The 23,081-nt window shown below is 35.4% G+C and overlaps 1 protein-coding gene across 4 annotated transcripts in view; it reads right to left on the reverse strand.

Annotated features, from left to right (window-relative positions):
• Positions 1–23,081, reverse strand: part of SBF2 (SET binding factor 2) — a 430,203-nt gene that overhangs the window by 54,832 nt on the left and 352,290 nt on the right. For all 4 annotated transcript variants that reach the window (XM_031941976.1, XM_031941975.1, XM_031941974.1 and 1 more), the window contains exons 24-27: positions 22,450–22,625; positions 21,070–21,215; positions 17,497–17,695; positions 8,917–9,113 (exon numbers count right to left, since the gene is read on the reverse strand). In XM_031941976.1, the coding sequence (XP_031797836.1) occupies positions 8,917–9,113; positions 17,497–17,695; positions 21,070–21,215; positions 22,450–22,625 (718 nt within the window). The remainder of the gene's footprint in view (positions 1–8,916; positions 9,114–17,496; positions 17,696–21,069; positions 21,216–22,449; positions 22,626–23,081) is intronic.

Below are 23,081 nucleotides of genomic sequence, written 5' to 3' on the forward strand. Positions count from 1 at the left end.
TTTGTTCTTCCAGATTAATTTTGTCCTTAATTTTCAAGCTCTACATAAAATGATCCTTTGGCAGTTTGATTGTTAGGGCTCTGAATACATTAATTTAGGACATATTGTCATTTTTGTTATATTGGCTTGGCCTACCCAAAAGCAATCTATCTTCCCCTAATTATTTAAATCTCTTTACATTTGTGTAGTGTTTTTTTTTAAATATGTATTTAAAATATTTAAACTTAAATACAAAATGAGAAAAGAGAAAAAATTGCCATGTATACAGCAAAGGAAATGATTCAATATAAAACAATAAATTTCCACTTTAAGAAAACCTTTATAATAAATACTACACATTATTTTAAAATATTCCCAGCTTTTTTGTTTTCTGCTCTGCACTTTTTACTTTATTTTTCTCCCTTTTTCTTTTGCCCCAAAGAAGCTTACAATTAAATGTTGTTATGTGTGTGGATACATGTTGGAATCCTAGTGTCAACTCAACTTGAAACAAGGTGAAATCACATTCAAGGGTGATGTCAGAATCCTGGTGTTAACTCAATAGAATTGATACAGTGCTTATTGGTTCACACCTTAGAGCGAATCCTTACAAGGTGATAAGTTGCTAATACTGATGGAAACAATGCTTGTGTTCACACCTTTAGAGAGCTCATAAGTATCTAAGTATCTAAGTACTCAATGAAGTTCACACGTTTGGGAGATTCAGGGTTTAGAAAGAGATATCTGAATTCACACCTCCCTTAGGGCCAGAGAGCATGCTGGGAGATATCCCACAATCCCACTCTTGGAGAAGTAGCATAAATACAGCTCCAGTAAGCCACTTGAAAGAGTTCTCTTGTGAACGTTGACTGGGGTGGGACTGGAGCACTCTAGAAGAAAGCCTACAAGCCCTATCTTTGAGGCAGGAGAGATTCATCGTATTTTCTACCTTGGTGCTGGCTGGAGTCAGAAGGACAAACCTTTGGATTTGGAGACATTCGGGCGGAGCTCTTAGAACCAAAAGCAGAGAGTTAGGCCTCAACTAACCAGGCTAATTTGGAAGGAGAAATAAACGTTTGCATTTTTACCAGCTGGCTGCATTTTGGAGTAATTATTGATTGTAATTGAAACTAAGGCTGCCTCCAAAAAACCTTCACAGATACACACACAAATAATACATATATAAATATACACATTACTTATATACACAACAGATATCTGTAAGGCTGTACTATATTTTTATCCAACATCCATTTCTTTTAGGGTGGATAGCATTTTCCTTCATAGGTTCAAGTCTTTCCATATTTTTCTAAATCAACCAGATCATCCTTTTCTATATCATAGTAATATTCCAATCCAATCCAATTCCAATCCTATCTGAGAGACTATAAGTTTTTGTCCCAATTTTCTTCATTTCTTGGCTACATAGGTTTTATTTATACAAGAGTATTTTAAAGTAATCAAAATTATAATATATATGTTATTATGAATATATTTTTTTTTACATTTCAACAGCGTTCTCTCTTATAATATAGTTTAAGATCTGATACTGCTGAATCTATAATTTTCCCTTGGTTTCTTTCTTTATTCCTTTTTTCAGCTGAGGCAATTAGGGTTAAGTGACTTGCTCAGGGTCACACAGCTAGGAAGTGTTAAGTGTGTGAGACCAGATTTGAACTTGGGTCCTCCTAACTTCAGGGCCGGCACTCTATCCATTGTGCCATCTAGCGTCCTTTTGCCCTTGTTTCTTTGAAGGTTATGACCTTTTGCTCTTTCAGATAAACTTTGTTTTTATTCTTTCTAACTCAGATAAATTTTTTAATGATTTAATTGGGACAACATTAGTTAGGTAAACCTGGCATTTAAAAAATTGTATTGGCTTTTTTAACCATGAACAATAAATTTTATTTCAGTTATTTTAGATGAGTTTATTTGTATAAAAAGTGTTTTATGTTTATGTTCATATCCTTTCTGTGTCTGTTTTAGCAGGTATACACTCAAATATATATCCTCTCTTAGATATTTTAAAAGGTCTTGGTTGCTGTCTTTCATTCTTGAAAAGGACCAAAATGATATCAGTATGTTAGTGTCAAATTACAGTTGATTAGCCCAATATCAGTTCAGTCCCTATGAATGGGGTTTCATGTTTCTTTTAAATGTTCTAAAACAATATTGAATAATATTGCTGACACACAGTGTAGTTTCTCTCTTTTTACTTTTGATTGAATATTTTAATTTTAACTTTGTTTGAGATCATGATTTTAAATGGTCTAAAACAATATTGAATAATATTGCTGACACAGTGTAGTTTCTCTCTTTTTTACTTTTGATTGAATAAAATATTTTAATTTTAACTTTGAGATAATGATTATATCTTTGCTTTTTTATAGAATAAATTCTACTCCAGTCCTTCATTTTTGTGTGTATTTCATTTTTATAATGTTTCTTAAAAGCAACATATTTTTAAATTCAAATTTTTAATCTGCTATCCATTTCCATTTTACGGGTAAATTTGTCCCATTAATATTCTAAGGTATAATTATTTATGTATTTTCCTGCTTTCTATTTTTCCTCACTATTCTCTCCTTCTTATCTTACTTAGTCTATTCTTTCTCACTCTCGTAAAGCAGCATCTACCACTATTTTGCCCTCCTATTCCTTAACCTATCTAAAAAGTCCCTCCTTTATCCTTTCACCCCACCCTATCCTCTTGCCTTCTTATTTTTTTTTTTAAATTTAGAATTCTTCTCTCTGTATATCCCAATCCCTTCTTTAACCCATTTCCAATGAGAGTAAGATTTCAGCACTACTCAACCTCCCCCCTACTAGTTGCTTCTTTATAAATTTTTTCCTTTTATGCCTCATTTGTATGAATTACTTTTTTTTAAGTCTTTGCTTAGTTTGTTTTTTTAGAATCACCTCTTCATACTCAGTTCAGCCCAAGCTTTTCTTTTAAATTACCCAAATATAAATGATAGTTATAAAAGAACTTATATTTTAACATTTACAAGAAATAAACAATTTGATCTTATCAAGTCTCTAGCATTTGTTCTTTAATGGTTATCTTATAGTTCTTCTGGATGTTATATGTTAAACTTTCCTATAAGTTCTGAGGGTTTTATTACAAAAACATCAAGTCTTTCAGTTTATTAAATGTCCATTTTCCCCCCTATTCAGGATTATATTTAATGTTGACCCCAGCTCTTTTGAGCTATGGAATAGTATTCCAAGAATTATCCTCCTTCAACAGAATAGCTGCTAGGTGTGGTATAATCCTTTAACTACATGAGATTTAATTTATTTTTGGTGGTTGTTGCCTCCAATGTTTTCTTCTTAACCTTATAGTTTTGAACTTGGCTATGATATTCCTTTAAGTTTTCCTCCTGGGATCTCTTTCAGGTAGTGATCAGTGAATTTTTTTCTATTTCTATTTTGCCTTCTTGTTCTGGAACCTCAGGGCAATTTTCTTCAATCAAGCTTCTGTTTTTTAATTGTATTTCTCAGGTAGTCTGACTATTGTTAAAATTATTTCTTCTCAAATTGTTTGCCAGATTAGCTGTTTCTTCAACAAGATGTTTTACTTTCTCTTCTATTTTTTCATTCTTTTGGTTTTATTTTGATTTCTTGGTATCTTAGAACACCATTAGCTTCCTTTTGCCCAATTCTAGTTTTTCAGGAATTATTTTCTTAAGTTTTTAATTCTCTATTTCAATTTGATTTTTTGCATATTTTTCTTGGATTGTTCTTATTCTCCCCCTGATTTCCTCCCATTTTTAATTTTTAAAGTCTTTTTCTTGCAAGACTCTATGTTGGGGGCTATTTGATGCTTTTCATGGAAAAAGGAGTGGATTTTTTTTTTAAGCTTTTTATCTTCCTCTGGATATGAACAGGTCTTCTTGATCCCTATAGAGTTACCATTGACGGTTGGGGTTCTTTCTCCTTTGCTTACTCATTTTTATTTACTTACTTTTAAGGAGCTATGAAGAGATATGAGGATAATCAAGTTGTAGTCCCAAGGTATGGGGAATGACCCTAAGTTCAGGTCCTTCTTATTATTATTTTCTGAGGACTGTCTTAGGGCCCAACGTTGGGCTCTCCTTTTCACTCCTAAACCATGGTTAGGCCCCCAACCAATGATCTCACTCCCTTTGCATTCCCTCTGATGGCTGCAAGTTACAGCTGTCCTCTCTGCCCAGAAACTGGAAGCAGGGATTCCGCTCTCCTGTCAGTGCCTCCTGCTAATAGATTTTCTGCCCCTTGCCTTTGACTAGTGTAGAGCAGGTCCTGGGGTCCAGCCAGCAGAGCTATGCCGGGTTCCTGCAATCTTCTCCTGTCCAGTGGGCAGATTCCACATTGTTGGCAAAATGCCCCACGGGCTGCTTCTTTGATGATTTTGCAGAACTGGTCCCAGGAGGATTTGTGCTTCACTCAAGCCAGGTCTCTGCCCCAGGAGGTTGGGTCTTTCTTGGGGTCTTCTCAAATGGTTTTAGGAGGACCACTGCTTTTTATTTCTTTATTTCTTGTTATTTCTGTTGTTCGGAGGTGATGTTCTGTCTTTTTTTTGTAGAGGAATTTCAGTGAGCCAAAAAATTTCTGACCTATTCTGTCATCTTCCTAGAATCCTCTGCAAGAGTACACATGTATTTTTGCATGTGTCTTGGCAGAAAAGTCCCAAGTATTTTATACTATTTGTAATAACTTTAAGTGGAATTTCTTTTTTTTTTCTCCCCCGCTGGGTTTTGTTGGTAACATGAAATGCTAATAATTTATGGGGGTTTATTTTATGTCTTGTACTTAGGGTTCTCCAAGTAAGCCACTGAATCTTCTGCAAATATTTTCTTTTTTTCTTTGCTTATGCTTATTCTTGAAATTTCTTTTTTTCTTTTTGGTCTTACAGCTAGCCTTTCTAGCTATTCTATTCTAAAGACCAATAATGATCATGGACATCCTTATTTTACCATTGAGCTGATGGAAAAGGATTCTGTTTTATCCTCATTACAGATAATGCTGCCTTGATCTTTTTGATACTTATCACATTAATGAAATTTCTATTTATTCCTATGTTTCCTAGTGTTTTATTTTTTAAACAGGAATAAGTATTGTATTTTATAAAAATCTTTTCCTGTATCTACTGATCATATGACAAGTCATTCTTGTAATTAATATGGTCAATTATGTTTATGGTTTTCTTATATTAAACCATTTCCTTATTCCTGATATAATCTGTTTGTATTACAGTACATAAACTCTATGATATGTGACTATAGTTTCCTTATTAATAATTTAAAAAGTTTTGATGAATATTTACTAGGGATATCTCTCTGTTTGCTTTCTCTTTTTTGACTCTTCCCTCATTTAGATACAAAGATCACATTTTTGTCACAGAAGGAATTTGGTAAGGCCTCTTTCCTAGTTATTTGAAGTTTGTGAAATATTGTATTTAATTCTTAAAATATCTGATAAAATTTACTTGTAAATCCATTTGGTCCTCGGATATTTTTCCTTAGAATTTCATTTATACTTTGTTTAATTTCCTTCTCTGATATTAGATTAAGTCCTTTATTTTTTAAACCTGTTAATCTGGGCAATTCATATTTTTATAAATATTCATTCATTTAATTTAGATTGCTAATAGATGCTTCTTTTTCAATTTTTTCTTTTTGGAGACAACATATTGTTGGATTACAGTTTCTAACCCATTCTGCTGTCCTCCATTTTATGGATGAGATTATACTATTTACATTCATATTTACTGTGTTATTAATGTTAATTGTGAATCTCCATTCATTCTATTCTTTTATATTTTCCCTTCTCTTCTTTTAAAAAGATGAGTGTGGTGAGAGAGTATGAGTGAATTCAGCATAAGGTTTGGGATAATCTGGTCACTTATGCCTTTCGTCTTTCCCTTGCCCAGATTCCCCAATAGATTCTTATTCTTTCTTTAAAGTCCCTCCTTGAAATCAACCCTTCTTAGTTAAAACTTATTTTAAGACTAATCCATCCCCTAATCTAAGGCAAATAATTTATCCTTATTCAGCCTTTTATGACTTCTCTCTCACAATTACCTCTCGATTCTCAGGTTTTATTTCAATGTTTCTAAACAACTCTGGTCTTTTCATTAAGAATATTTAAAAGTTCTGTATTTCATTAAAGATCCATTTTACTCCTGTAGAATTATACTTATTTCTTCTGGGCAAATTATTCTTGGTTTAAGCCTATCTTTTGCCTTCTGGAATACCATATTCCAAGCTTTCAGTTTCTTTATGTGATGGCTGCTAAATCTTATGTGATCCTATGACTCCCTGGTACTTGAAATTTTTCTTTCTGGCTCCTTATAATATAATTTTCTTTGGCTTGGAAACTCTGTAGTTGGAAACAATATTCCTGGGAGTTTTCTTTTCATAGTTTCTTTCTGGAGGTTATTGATGGTGATCCAAAATAATCTGCTTTTTCTCTATTTATTCTCTGGTTTAAAGAGAATTAGGGCGTTTTCTTATGATTTTTGAAATTTGGTGTCTAAGATCTTTTTTTGGTCATCGTTTTCAGATAGTCAATTGATTCTTAAATCTCCTCTCACCCCCATTCATTTGTTTTTATAGGCTATTTTTCCCCTTACATTTTTCCCCCTACACTTTTCAATCTTTTGACTTTGAGTATTTCTTATTGTCTCGAAGTCATTAGCTTTTATTTGGTCCATTTTTAACTTTGGGGAGTTTGTTTCTTGGGCAAGATTTTGTACTTCTTGTTCTAAGCCATTACTTCCTTTTCTAAATCTTTCTCTCCCCACCTTCAGTTTTCTGATATTAAAATGAGGATTGTAGTAGTTAAATTACTTGCTGAAGATAACTTGTTTTCCAATTTTTTTCTCTAGTGTTCATATTTTATTTTAAAAATCAGTTAGTAATTAATGTTTTTTTTTTTTGGGGGGGCTTTCATTTTGTTTTAAGCTGTTTCATTTTTTTCTATGAATTCTACTGAAACTTGTGTCCAAGTTGAATTTTTCTTTGAAACTGCTTGCAGGCCTTTTGGAATCATTATCTTCTTCTAACTTTATGTTAGAATTTTGTTCTTTGCACTTGTGAAGGGAACATCTGGGATGAGTTTATCTTCCCCTTTCACCTTTTGCTGCTTTCTTGGGGTATTTAATGTGTTATTTCAGTCTCAGGAACAGGTCAGGCTTTGGATCACTAAGCTTTTAATGTTCCCAAATTCTTGTGATTATTAAAAGTGGATTTTTAATAGCTAAGTTTGGTCTTTTAAGAGCTGACATAACTAACTTCATTTTTCTATATTCATCATCTTGCAGGATTGTATCACAGGAGCAGCTTGCAATATGTTGATTTCCTTTAATATCTCCTTTAAAGCTCTAATTGCTATAAAAGAGGCTTTCTCATTCAAAAAGAAAATTTTCATAAGTTTGTTCCTTTTCTTTACCTTGTCTCACAAGGGATGTGATTCTATTTGATCTAGTGTAAATGGCTATACATAATAAGGATATACGTCTTTTGTAACTAGTGATAAGCATCTTTTCTTGTAACAAGTACATCTTTCCTTTCTAAGTGACCAACCTTTTGTAAGAAGCATGTCTCTTTTTTGCCTTGGTTAAAGAATGATTACATGAATTATCAGAATCTCATATGTCCATTAACTTCTGGTGAAAGTTTGAATTTTTTTCATTTTGAATGAATAAACTGAAAAATTTCACATCTGTATTATGTTGGATTACTGGCACCAGTTAGCCAATGAATCTAAAGAAAACTCAAGTAACATGATTTAGGGAAAAATCTGACCACTGCCTTCCTAGTTTGAGATCTACAAATTCCTGACCTGAGTTTGGGAATGTACCACACTTCTGTGGGTTGCCCCAGGTTGGAAGTTCCAGTCAGATTGCTGTTAGACTGAGCCACTTTCGCACACTTGGAAAGCTCTATGGGTTCAGAGGTATAGAAATGTAGGCTCCCTTTTGCTCTAGTACTCCTATATTCCCCTAAAGGTTTCAGATTGGGCTGGGGGCTGGAAATGAGACTGCTATACTCCTGGGTCCAAGCCACCCAGACACTATTTGCTTCTGAACTCATTCTTGACTCAGCATACAGACTTGGGCCCATAACTGTTCTTCATCCTAGGTCATTAAGGTTAGGTGCAGATCCCCCATCTCAGTCTGTTCTAGATCTGTGATCTGAAATTGGGGAGTAAATGACAGAACTTCTAGCCGGCACCTGTTCCTGCATCCTAAAGAAAGACAGAATCCTTCTAAATAAGCCTGAGACCTGACTATGCTGGTGCATGGTCTCAGCTTTCTGAAATTTTCCACATAGCATGCCTTTGTCAGATTTCTTTCCCCAGGACCCACAGATCTATCTGCTCAAACTAGAAATCTCACATACTGTTATTTTTCCTTGTGTTCCCAATCACAAGTTGGTATGTGCATTTTCTAGGTCTTTTTGAAGTAGCTATTTGGAGGAGTTCAGTAGTTTTTCCTGCTACTCTGTCAGGTATTTTTTAAAGACAATTTTGTGAGAAATTCTTTTATTAAGATTCAAGTACTGAATAGAATTTTTAAGACCTGGGTCAAAATAAAAATGAACTACCAATAGTCAAGGTTAGCATAGTTTTGGCTTATATTATGGCTAACTAGTAAAGTTGGAAAGGGTTTTCATCAATTAAATGAGAGTATGACATAGAAGTAAAAGAAGTAAATGGTGTTTATACTTGAGAACATGAGAGAAAATAAGGAAAACTTAGACATAGGTTAGGATTATGTTTGGAGACATAAGGACCCTTATGGATATAGATATGAAGAAGGAAAATGATTGGGCCATGACAGCATAAAATTAATGGAAGAGCTGGGACTATAACAGTGGTATACTAATCATGGCTTTTCCTGGTAAGGAAAATGAACACATTCAGTCTGTACAGGCTATACTGAGTACTCACCTGTAGAATGAGGGTTTGGGGATTTGAAAAGCCCAACAACTCCTTTTCCATGGAATCCACCAGCTCGAAGCAGAAGGGTACTGGTTTTGGTGTTCTTCCAGCAGACAACAGGCAGGCGGTTTTGTCGATAGCAGCGAGCCACTCTTGGTAAGCTACTGTCCTGGACAGCTTGAGGTACCACTAAAAGCCCTGGGTAACTTTAGTTCCATAGTTAAGGAGGAAAGGAAGGAGAGAGAGAAATGGAGAAGGAATGAGAGCAGGAGAGAAGAGGGAAGGAAAAAGGAGGAGAAGGAGGGAAAGGGAGGAAAAATAGAGGAAGGGATGAAGGAATGTGTGAGAGAGACACACAGAGAGATAGAGAGAAAGAGAGAGAGAGAATATCAAAATGCTTGTTCAAAGCTCCAGAAAATCTTATTTTAAGAGAGAACCACAATTTAAATGGCAACATGTGTGATCCCTTGGTGGAATAGACTGGCTTATATCAACAATTTGTTTGTTCTCTTCATTTATTTCTATAATGAATTTTGAAATGGGAACCTTTTTTTTTTTTTTTTTAAAACAGGACACTTTCAATGACAATCGCACAAGTTCTTAGTGGCACAAGTCCTGTTTTTGGAGGACGCTGAAAGCAAAGATGACGGGTAAAAAGTCTGTAGTTTGAACCTGTTTTTTCCCCTTGTACCGTGTTCTTAATTTTGCTCTGCTTTTCCTCAACTTGAAATAAAGATCGTAAAGATTAATGATTTGGCGTCCGGTTTATGAGAATGACATGTCACAGTGCCAACAGCTCACTGGATCACTGAAAACAAAACAAAGACTTTAGCACTAGAATATATGATTGCCTGAGATGGCTAAAGGATTAAAAACGAAAAACAAATCATTGCTGGTACTGGGACAATATGTTCAAATGTCAAAGTGTGTTTAAATATTTTATTAACACTATATACTGATATTTATTTTAAAAACAGATTAGTTGAAAATTTCAGGATACGTTGCAAGAAAAGGAGAAAAACAGACGAACATCTTATTTTGCAGTGCAGTGAATGTAAAAAGATGGGCAAGTTTCAAGGAATTTGATATACTTCCTTCTACAAGTCCATTTAGAAACTCAATCCTGAGGAGACTGCCCACCCACCACTGCCCTCCTTACTCCAGTTAACTGGGAAGCTCAGCTCTGAAGATGAAGAGGAAAGCTCCTAAGTGGATATGCTGGTTACCTCTTTCAACAAGGGAAGATACAAAAACTATTTTCCAAGCTTCAAGTGTTCATATTCCTAAAGCACTTTGAAGGTTTGGTATCATAGGTAGCCTTATTCTGGATTTCTAATACGTAGTAAAATTTCACTTATTCAGATTAACTGGATGGGAGAATCCAATTCCAAATTATTAAAAAAAAAACACACACAAAGTATGACTATAATCCTATATCACATATAAACCAAAGGATCATGGACTTAAGAGCTGGAAGAGCTACCTATAACCATGCTAGCTCCCTCATTTTATAGGTAGGAAAGTGAGTACTACAGAGGATGAAGGACTTTCTCCAGGTCACATAAGCAGATGGTGACAGAGCCAGGATTTGAATCCAGGTCCTCTCACTGTATATCTGGGACTCTTCATTATTCTGCCCTATTAACATCTTATTCTTTATCATCTCCTCCATGAGGGAGGGTCTGTCCTACCTTCCTTCCCAGAAGGGAATGATTTTCCTCTCCATTGGATTTTTGTCTTATTTTCATAATTATCATTATCTATTTTATATCACAATCATTTGCATTCATGCCTTCTTCGCTAACTATACTTTCCATGAGGGTTAAACTTTTTATCTTATTTATTTTTGTGTCTCTACAGGCTGTGACTATGGTCAGGTCACTCAGGGTCCTGTGTAACTCCTTAAGACTATAAAAGAGAACTCCTAAAACGCATGGAAAGAGGAAGTTTCCCTTCTTGAAGCTCCCTAGAAAACTAAATTACAGATATGGAATAACAAAAACAACAAAATTTAACACAGTCATTCCTTAAGTAGAATGGAAGAAGATGAAGAGAGGAGCTTCAAACACCAGCTAGGAAACATGGTTAAGTTGAGATTTTGGAAGGGACAATGGAATATGGTCAATTTTGTTCCCTTTGTTCCATTAAGAAATTTCAACTCATCTTGTTTCCATCTTGTTCTATGCCCTCTGTGAAACTTCTCATTGATTCTATTTTAGCGGACCATCCTGTCCGCTATTCTTCTCTCCTTCCTTATCAAATAGTGAAATATTTCTTTTATTTCCTTTTAAATATTTTATTTTTTTCTAATTCCATTCCTCTCCCCACGTTTTTTACTTTCCTTCAAATATTGGCTACATTGGTTTTGTTTGTGTAAAACTTTTACAACTTAAAGTGATCAAAATCATCTATTTTACATATTTTAATGTTCTTTGTCTCTTGTTTAGTAATAAGTTCTTCCCTTATCCATGGATCTAACATTTAAATTATTTCAGGCTCCCCTAATGTTTATAGTATTACTTTTTACATCTAAATCATATATCCATTTTGACAAAAACACTTATAGCAGCTTTTTAAGGATGGCAAAGAACAAGAAATTGAGAAATGGCTGAAAATGTGGTATATGATTATGATTTAATCTGCAGATTTGGTGAGAAAATTTGTCAAAAGCTTTTCTGCATCTTTTGAGATAAATATATGATTTTTGTTGGTTTTATTACTGTTATGTTTTCCTAATACTGATCCAGCCTTGAATTCCTGGTATAAATCCCACCTGGTCATAGTGGAAAATCTTTGTGGTATAATGCTGTAAACTCCTTGATAGTATTTTATTTAAATTTTTGCATCAATATTCATCAGGCAAATTGGTATATAATTTTCTTTCTCTGTTTTCTATTCTTCCTGATTTAGGTATTAGCATCAAATTTGTGTCATAAAGGAATTTGGCAGGACTCCTTTTTTACCCACTTTCCCAAATAGTTTATATAATATTGGAATTCATTGCTCTTTTTTATATTTTTGTAAATATTCATCCATTTCACTTGCATTGCCATATTTATTTATATATAATTGAGCAAAATATTTCCTAATATTTCCTCTTCATTGGTGGTGAATTTACCCTTTTCATTTTTGATACTGGTAACTTAGGTTTGTTCTTTTTAAAAATAAAATTAACCAATGATTTATATATTTTATTGTCTCCTCCACCCCTAATAGAATCAGCTGTAACTTTTATTATTTCAATGGTTTTGTTTCAATTTTATTAATTTCTTTTTTTATTTTCAAGATTTCCAACCGGGTGTTTACTTAGGGATTTTAATTTAGTTTTTTTTTTTAATCTGCCTGCCCAATTCATTGATCCACTCTTACTCAATTTTAATAATGCAAACATTTAAGAGATATAAATTTCCCTCTAAGTCCTGCTTTAGCTGCATCCTGTGAATTTTGGTATTTTATCTCATTGTTGTCACTCTCCTCAGTGAAATTATTTATTATTTCTTTAATTTGTTCTTTCTTTATTTTGGGGGATTAGATTTAGTTTTCAATTAATTTTTAATTTGTCTTTCCATGGCCCTTTACTGAATATAATTTTTACTGTATTATGATCTGAAAATGATGTATTTGATATTTCTACTTTTCTTCATTTGTTGTGAGGTTTTTAATGCCCTAAAATTTCTGTATTGGTGCCAAGTGTCACTGAGAAAAAGGCATATTCTTTTCTATTTCCATTCAGGTTTCTCCAGAGGTCTATCATATCTGACTTTAAAAAAAATCTTATTCATCTCCTTAACTTATTTCTTGTTTATTTTGTGGTTAGATTTATCTAGTTCTGAGAAGAGGAAGTTGAGGTCTCTACTGGTATAATTTAACTCTTTATTTCCACCTATAACTCATTTAACTTTTCCTTTAAAAATTTAGATGTATTGTACCACTTGGTGAAAACACACACATACACACACACATATGCATATGTTTAGTATTGATATCATTCACTGTCCATGGTACCTTTTAGCACGATGTAGTTTTTCTGCTTAACTTTTTAAATTAGATCTATTTTTGCTTTTGCTTTGTCTGGGATCATAATTGGTACTCCTGCTTTTTTAACTTTAGCTGAAGCATAATAGATTTTTCTCTAGGCCCTTACTTTTAAACCTTTGTGTGTATGTGTGTGTGTGTGTGTGTGTGTGTGTGTGTTTCTCTGCTTCAAGTGTGTTTCTTGTAAACAACATATTGTTGGATTCTGGTTTTTAATCCATTCTAAGCTGTGAAATCTTTCTCCCTAATTCACTATTCCTAATGAAGGCAATATTTCATCTGTTACCTTTCCTCTAACACACTGCTGGGGGAAGAGTCTTTCTGATGAAGTAGAAAAATGCTAGAGAGAGAATTCTGGGAAGATGGTCAGAAAATTCCAAGTGTTCCAGATTTCCCCCACCAAAAAAGAAAAAAAATCCCAAAACTAAATTAAAACAACAACTACAACAAAACCCCCCCAAAACAAAATTGCACCTCTAGGTGAATGTAGAACACTTCACAGTGTATACTGGGAGAAAAAGAAAAGGGAAAAAAGAATAAAGTAAAAAATGCTCAGCACAGAAGAAAGGAAAATCTATAAGAAAGCAAAGAGGGAAAATTTTAAATTTGATGTGTTCTATTATTACATATGCTTTCTTGAAATGGAAATTTATTGTTACATGTTTTGAATCCTCTCATGTTCTATTGTGACAATTATTTTTTTTCTATTTTCAATTTAACTTATAAATTAAAAAAAATTTTAAAAAAAGATTAAACATTCTTTAGGTTAGATTAGATGATCTTTCAGATTCCTTCCAAATGAGTCTATCACTTAAGCTATTATGATAACCAATTTACTTTCCAAGTACTTGTCTTATTTTCTTTTTTTAATCTTTGATTAAATATTTTCCCCAGTTACATTTAAAACATTTTTTGTAATATTTGTTTTTAAGATTTTTGAGTTCTAGATTCTAACCCTTATTCTTACCCAAAATTAAGAAACCACATGTGAAGTTATGCAAAACATTTCTATAAAAGTCAAATTGTGAAAAAAAAAGAGATTTCCTACCCTAATAAAAATAAAAACTCTCAAGAAACATTAAGTTAAAAATAGAGAGATAGCAAGAGAAATAGAGAATGCTTCAATTTATATTCAGATTTTATCAATTCTTCTTCTGTGTATGGATAGGATTTTTCATAATAAGCCCTTCAGAGTAGCTGTGGATCAGTGTACTGCTGAGAATAATTAAGTCATTCCCAGCTGCTCATCTCAGAATGCTATTTCTTTGCTTACAGTACATTTCACTTTGCTTGAGTTTATGGAGGACTTTCCAGGTGTTTATTTTTCTTTCTGAGAGCATCCTACTCATCATTTCCCAAAGAACAATAATATCCCATCAGAGAAAGTTGCTTCAAAAATATTTTTTACAATTGCTATTGCTAACTGTATTTCCCACCATTTGTTCTCTCTCTCCTGTCACCCTGTCCCTCCTCAAAAGTGTTTTGTTACTGACCACTCCCTTCCCCATATGCCCCCTCCTTTATCCCCCCCCCCCCCCCCCCCCCCCCCAAATCTAGCTCCTCTCCTGCATGGTAAGGTAGATTGCTATATATACCCACTTTGAGCATGTATGTTATTTCCTTTGTGAGCTAATTGTGATGGGACACACTCCCTCCCCCTTCTCCCCTCCACATGTATTACTTTCACATCACAAATCTGACCTCTGTTCTTCCCACTGAAGGCCTTAGTTCTGTGCTCCCCCTCCTCTCCCTCTGCTGCTAGAGGTCACGCCCGGGGAGACTCAGCAGTGGGTAGACCCGCTTAAGCATCTCCAGTAATCCCATGGTGCAGGTTTGTTTGGCACTGGCTCTGCAGGTCCATTATTTTCTATGACAGACCCCCTATACCTTTGTCTTTACTTGGTGTAAAATTTATCCGGACAGCCCCAAAAGAGACAAGAGAAGGGAAGGAGCGGTGTCTTATGGAAACTTCACACGTTAGGTGCTGTGACATGGAAGGCTCCCTGTCTGGAAGACACGTGGCTGCCATGGGTTTCACAGCACTGGACTGGGAGCTGCTAGGGCCCATGCTTGGACGAGGTTGGCACAGGCGCCATTACTTGTACCACAGTATAAGAGAAGAGGCTAGCTATAGTCCTGGACACACAGAACCAGTGGCACCTGACTTTTATCTCTAGCAGAAACCACACCCCGAATCCCTAAGCCTGGCCTAACTACTCACCACATTCAGTTCTAATAGACACAGCATTAGAAATGATTGCAAAAGAAATAAGATTTAAAAAAAGAAATTGAGGGAATAATTATAGATTAAAAAAGAAGCAAAATTATCATTTTGGGCATGTGATGTGATGGTGCACTTAAAGAGCTCTTAAGAGTCAACTAAAATGAACTGATAAAATTAATATATTTAGTAAACTTACAGGATATAAAATAAATTCATGAATTATAAGCATTTCTTTGTAATGCCAATTAAACTGAGTAAGAAAAGGAGAAATTCCTTTAAAATAACTACAGAACATATAAAATAATATCTGAGTCTACCTTCCAAGACAAACGATAGAACTATGTAGATACAACTATAAACAACTGCTTACAGAAATACATGTATACATAATGGGAAAATACTAACTGTTCATGAGTAGGATAAAAATACTGCCTAAATTAATTTATTTATTCAATATCATACTAACCAAATTGCCAAAGGATTACTTTATAGAACTAGAAAAAATAATAAAATTTACATAAAGGAAAAAAAAGGTTGATAATCTCAAAATAAATAACTAAATGTAACAAAGGATACCAGTAATTACTGAAACAATTTGGTACTGATTAAAAAACACTGTTGCTAAAATGTGGTACCCTGAATAAACTGAAGACAACAGTATCATCTGACCAGAGCAGAATACAGTGAGACAGGCTTGTAGTCCAGGCCTGGGCACCTATTAGACTGAATCCATTCTCATGCTCTCTCATTCACTCTCTCTATCTTCCCCCTCTTTCTCTTTCTGTCTCTCTCTTTCTGTTACCTTCCCTCTCTTTTCCTTTTTGTCGCCCCCTACATTTCCAGCAACTGCTTCTCAAACTCCCAAATTTCACTATCTTTTTTTTATTGAGCTTGCAATTCACTAAAATTTAATATTGTTTCTGTTATTGCTAACTATGCCTTACTCATTTCTAAATTTGATTTTTTGGATCAAAATGTAAAATTTATCTCTAGCAAATTTCATATTATTAGATCTAGTCCACATTATACCCTATTGAGAGATTTCACAATCTAGTCTGTTATCCAGAATGTTGTTAGCTATCCCAACCAGATTAATATTATCCAAACATTTGAGAAGCATGCCATTGATACTTATATCCAAGGCAATTATAAAAACGTCAAATCACATTAGGCCAAGGCCAGCTGCTGGGGCCAGTATCACAAAACTGTCTCCACTTTGACATGAGACCATTGAAGACTACTCTTTCAGTCTGGGCATTACTTCAAATGCTTCTGAACCCACCTACACATCCTACTATTTCGCCTCTATTCCTTCATTTTGTCTATAAGAATAGCATGACAATTTTGTCATATGTTTTGTTGAAATCAAGACAGTGTCTACCAGTCTAATATCAGAATTAAAGTACGTAAATAAAACAATGTCCCTAGTCATTACATAAAGAAGAGATGACAGTGGGCTGTGGGGGTGAAAGCAAAAGGTAATAATGTTATTAAATTCAGCAATAAAATGAAGCCATAGATCTCTACAAAAATGCTGTGTATTTTACATAATGCAAATTGGGTCTAATATAGGCATTTGCTTTTGTATCAAAACCTCAAAGAACACTAATATGTTTTCAAGTTTCAAGATAATTTTTGTGAAATTTAACTATAATATGAAAAGGAAATATATGTATAGAAAAAAGGAATAAAAATTTAGGAGTATGAATTCATGAAGAACAAAGAAAACCATCTGTGGTGATAAAGTTTGTGGAAAATTGATAGGTATACATATGTCTCTCTCTCTCTCTCTCTCTCTCTCAATACATTTAATTTCAATAGAATTTATCTTTCACGGTTTAAAAGATCTAAAATCTAGGCAAACAATACAGAAATTAAATTACATTTAATATGTAATATCACAGTAAGAAAAAAAGTCCAGGTTGTATGATACACAGAAAAGGTGCACATATCATACTTAGCTTTGCTGCTTTTCCTCATCTAGCAAAGTGCTACCACTTTTTCAGGCTTAAATCATTCCCAAACTTGTAAAGTTTGCCCTGTAACCTTTAGTTAGACTTTTTTCCCTCCCCCCGCCCAAAAAAAAATTCTGGAAAGAACCACATTGTAAAGTAGATTGATAGCCAAAACAATATAATGAAAAAAAAAAAAAAAAAGCAAAATTAAGGAGAAACAAGACCCTTTGCCTTGACATGAAATTTATGCAGCAAAAGCTTTCCTCATGATGGAGAAACTTTTCTTTGGTCTTTCTGAGTAAATATCTTCCTGTGTATATGAGAACATGAGAAGGCTAAGGCAAAGGGGGAACAAAAAGGCACAATTGCACTCACCTGCGACAGAGAGAATACATCCGGTTTGAAGCAGTAATCCTAAAATACTCAGTTTTGGAGCGGGAAGAATGGCCACTTATGGTCCCTAGACCTAAACGCTGATAGTCTCTGAAACAGGCTCGTTCCACTAATTGTTCCATTGTTGATTTTTCAGAAGCCTTCAGGGTTGCACTTGTGGGTAGTTCATTGTCATCTGAAACTTTAATAATAAAAACATTTTAAAGAAAAAAGAAAATTTTTAAAAAAATAGCTCCTAAAAACTTCTGGGAGACATTTTCATTTATTATAAAGGGGTTTAATTCAAAGGGGAATGAGTGTTAAAGATAGTCAAAACACCACACATAATTGTTCAGGTAGCATTTTTTGGTTGATGTAGCTTTTTTTTTTTAGGTTAAATGTGAAATTCTTCTAACAATATTTCTAACCATAATCACATTTATCATGCTACATAAGAAAAATCAGACCAAAAGGAAAAAAAAAAAAAGAAAGAAAAAAAAGCAAGCAAACAATGACAAAAAGGGTAAAAATATTCATGTTGTAATCCACTTTCAGTCCCCAAAGTCTCTCTCTGGGTGTAGATGGCTATCTCCCTTACAAGTCTATTGGAATCGACTTTAATCACCCCATTGTTGAAAAGAGCCAAGTCCAACACAGTTAATCTTAATGTAACTCTTTATAGAAAACCATCGTATTCAGACACAATTACAAGAAGTATTTTCTTTCAGGAATGATGGGGATGTTTAGGAAAATTAATGCCAAGAGCTAATTTTATCACCATTTCACCCATTTAAACAAATTCTTACTGTAGTTCCAACTTGGCTTGATATCTGAGCACTCCTATTTTAATTATGTTTATTTATGAAGGCTAGACAGGCCTTTTCTACAGATTGTGATGGGATGTGAGGCTGAAGTTAAGAAGCAAAAAACAAAATAACATATCAAGAGTTTCACACTACTGACCTTCAACTCCAGCAAAATTGCTATACAAACTCAGACCTGATATACTTTGAATGGTAAATTAATTTCACTACTCATGTTCATTATTCAAGGATGTGACCTTCGGTCCTTTGATTACAAACCCAGTGTTCATAAACCAATTTCTAATGTTTCTAAGGGAAACCTTGAACCAAAGAAATTTATTATATGTGAGTAGTGCCCAAGAGTGAACCTGCTTCATGTAAATCTGGAGCTGAAGTTCTGAGCCAGGAGTCACAAATTCAAATTATTATTATTGCTGTTTTACCATTTTGCTATTTTAAAAAAATCTTTCCAGGAAGAACTTAACAGAATATTTATAATGGAAGTTAAGATTACCCTTCATTTGGGAGCACTGAATATTCTATGCCTGTATGCTTTCTCTGGAAGGATTTTTTTTTTTTTTTCAAATGTTGTCAAGGATGATATTCCTTGGAATCAATTAGCTACTGAACGAGATAATTTAAAGAGAGGTTATAGCTGTACTTAGGTACAGAATCAGCCTATCAAACCTGGAAGGGCCCTTAAAACCCATTTTATCCCTCATCTGAAAGATGATAAAATGGAGGCTCAAGTAGAGAAGGTACTTACTCAGGGTTCCACAGCAAGTTAGCTTAAGTTAAGTCTGGAAGCCTAATTTTCTTTTGCTCATAGTTCTAACATGTCTTAAATTATAGTAAGGTTCTAAATAATTCTATTCATTTCCCCTAATATATAAAAAAGTAAATTTTTAAATAAAAAAGACTATGTGCAATAACTTGTTTACATAGATCTGCTACCACCTCAGGCCACAAACCTTAAGAATTTTTCCCCAAAGTTTTTTTTTTTTTTTTTTTGAATTAACGAAACTTAGGAATCTTAATTTTCTCATCTGTAAAATAAAGTAGCTAAAGATGGTTTCTACCTGGCCTACCTTTCCATCTCAGTCTATTTCCAATAGCTGATGCTCTTCAGTGCCTATCTGGAAGAATTCCCTGCAGCAGTAGATTTCAGAAGCCTATCTCTGTGATTTCACTGATTTTGGAGGCAGGAGTAGGGAGAAATTTTCAGTTGGACTTATAGCTTCTTAACTATTTCCCTAGGCTACTGTTCCCAGATAGACTTTGTTTAAAATTTGTCACTGCTTTCTATTCTGCTCTTCTAAAATTTCTCACATCAGATATCTTTGTGTGCTGGTGAAACGGTCATCTGTTCTGTTAACAGTAATCCTTCAAGGATCCATTATTTTCTGCTAAGTGCACAAGGGATGCGATACTCATTAGGATGCCAATAAAAGACTGGTCTCTTAGTGGGCAAACTTCTAGTGATGAGGCTTCTACGCTTGCCTCATCCAGTCTTTGGTTAACAGGCAAACAATTCAATACTCTGGCTACATCGGAACTTGAAGGCACTAGATCAGCAAGCATTAATCAAGTGCCTCCTACATGTCTTTGCTTTGCTAGGCACTGGGGATTCAAAGAAAAGCAAAAATAATCCTTGCCATCAAGAAGTTTCTATTCTAATGGAGGGGAACCTCCAAACAACTCCACACCAATAAGATACCCGACGTGACAGAATGCAAGTCATCTTGGAGAGAAAGTGCTGGCGTTAAGAAGCACCAGCCAGGACTTCTTGCCAAAGGGAGAATTTTAGCCGAGACCTGAAGCCAGGAAACAGAGACAAGGAGGGAGGAGATAAGAAGGTGCACAGAACAGCAAGGAGCCGGTACCACCAGATCTCAGCATTCATGGAAGAGGTGAGAGCTTTAGGGGTCGGGAGGGCTTTAGAACTAATCCTTGCCACAGTGAGGAGCCACGGGGACACTGAATAAAGGGCTAACATTGTCAGCCCCATCCTTTGGTGGCTGAGTGGAGAACAGATGGAGAGAAACTACGAGTAAGGAGTCTGACCAGCCTTGGCTTGTGCTGGCAGCACCTACAAGAACTCAAGATACCCGGGGCCTGTCCATCATGTAATGGAGCTTCTGTGGGAGTCTGTTTGCTTTAGCCAACCTGGGAGAATGGCCCCCCTTCATCGCTGAGGGCCTAGAACTTGGAGCATGCTCTGGCAGAGTTAAGCACCTTATCTGCCCCCCTTTGGGTGCATGCATGCATACATGCACACACATGCGCACACACGCACACACGCACACACACACACACACACACACAAATACTTCATTTCTCCTAGATTTTCACCACATTTGGCTGGTAATGCAGTTTGTGAACCCTGAAGCTTGATATGGACAGACATAGCAAAGCAGTTCTACAAAAGTGATGCACAGAGTCCAATGAACAAAATCTATCTTATCAATGGAGAATGGGGAAAGTCTAGTTCTGGTCGACAGCCAACATTCTGTCTAGGAAATCTGGGTCTTGGAAAGTCATGGCTGGAGGGCTGCTCAATTCTACGTCAGGGTGCAAGCCTTGGCATTGCCAACAATTTTCTGTGCCATCTTGAGTAAATAATTTTAATCTCATTAAGCCTCATTTTTCTTCGATCTGAAAGGAGTGACTCAACTAGACAACCTGTAGGGCCTTTTCCAGAGTCTAGACTCTATGATCCTTGTCTCCTACACAGGAAAATGTAATTTAATTTTGAAATAGAATGCATATATACCAGAGATGTCATCCTCTTCATTCCATCCGGGGCGATTTCCCCGCTCTTCCATTATTGTTCCTGTTCTCCTCTTTAATAAATACTGGCGACCGATGGTCATTTTCCCTGCTCGTTTCGCTCCTTTCACAATTGTTTTTGAAAAGGTGCTACAGATCAAAAATCAAAGTACTCATTAAATTTGAAGGAAATATTTGAATTCTAATAGTCACAAACATTTCCTTTATCCCACCTGCTGCCAGCTTGACCCAAGCCCTTCTTATCTTGTAAGGATTCCACTGAAATAACTTCTTGATCATCTGTCCTGACCTAGTTTCACATTCTCTAAACCAGGGCTTCTTACCCTTTTTTGCCCGAGAAATTTTTACACGACCCCAGCTATACAGGTATATAGAACAGGTATACAAATCAAACATTTCTGATAATAAATCATAATTTCATGATACTCACATTCAGTTATGAGATTCTATATAGGGTTGTGACCCACAGTTTAAGAAGGCGGGCTCTAAACTACCATGTACATGGTAGCTGGGTTGGCTTTCATTCAACCATCACTTTCATTATATAAGGCTTACTCTTTCATTTAGAACATTTAATCCTCCTTTTTTTGCTTACTTCATCAAGTCAAAACTTCCCCACCTTGCATCCAGGATTCTCCACAGCCAAGCCCTGTTCTCTTTCTCCTCATTTCCCACTGTTTTCCTATAGAACCATATAAAATCTCAGCATCTTGGAGAATAAGATGACTCTGGAGTCTGTCTGGCAGCATGACAGGAGCACAGGGGATTGGGAGTTGTGGGCTGTAGCGTTATGTCAGCAGCTAATTGTCTTGTTTATCTTTGGACAGGTCTTATAAAGAACCTCAGTTTCCTCATTTGAAAAATGAGGGTTTTGCACTAGAGGAGCTGATTTGAGCTCAAATAGTTAGCACAGATATTGTAATGTTATGCTTATAGCTACCTAAAATATTTGTACTTTTTCCCCTATGGTGTCTGATATTCACAGTCTCTAACTGGCAGAATTAATAATGGAAACCTCAAGAGGGCTGAGTTTTTTCAGGAGGTTAGTTGTGGATTATAATGGTCTGTATTTATGGCAACTACAAACATTCTACACCTCTAGTTTGCAGACTCCAGGGGACACAGTACAACTTTTCTCCATGTTTATAAAGCTTTCCCTCCACCCCGACTCCAGTACACAGAGTTTGGCCAAGAGCACTAATATTCTTTTGATGACATTGATCACTTAGCTACTCATAATTAGAAACGCCAATTCTCATAACTTAGTGTGATCTTATCTAAATTTAAACTAAAGGCCCAGCAATCCCCCCACAATCAAGCCTGACCGTGCAGAAGGGAGTTACTCACTCCTCTTTCTTCTTACCGAAAAGAAGTGTTCTTTTCTTTCTGCTTGGGTAAGAGGGCTTGTGGGGCAGCCTGGCCAGCAGCGAAGGCAAAGGTGTTAAAAATGGACGGGGGGTAGCGGGCCTTCATCAGCTGCTTCTTAAAGACCTCCACCGCCTCCAGACTCACTTCCTCATCGAAGGCCACCTGGATCAACTGAAGATGGGAGAGATCACACACGTTAGGGCTGGTCACAGGCCAGTGTGAGGTCAGGGAAGGCTGGGCCCTGCTCCTCTGGCATTCCCAAAACACCTCATCTCTTGAATGCCCCGTCTATATCAAGGGAAAAGAGAGGGCGCCAGGAGCGAGCAGCAGGCTTAGGGCCAGGACTGCCATCTCGCATTCAGCACTGTTATTAGACGCAAACCGCTTAGCCCCTCAAGCTGTTGTTTCTTCATGTGTAAAATGGGAATGATCATCTACAATCTACCATGGAAGCATATTCTCAGGATTGAATAAGATAACTTGTGAAAGCATTTTGTAAAGCTTAAAAATTATGTAAAATTAGTTATATTATTATTATTATTTTATTGGATAAAGTAGTTAACTTACCACTCTCACTTTGTAATTCAATCACACTCACATTTACTGTGTTCACTGTGCTAGGAAATG

The sequence above is a fragment of the Sarcophilus harrisii genome, chromosome 6 (assembly GCF_902635505.1).
Source record: "Sarcophilus harrisii chromosome 6, mSarHar1.11, whole genome shotgun sequence".
In the NCBI taxonomy this organism is placed as follows: Eukaryota; Metazoa; Chordata; class Mammalia; order Dasyuromorphia; family Dasyuridae; genus Sarcophilus; species Sarcophilus harrisii.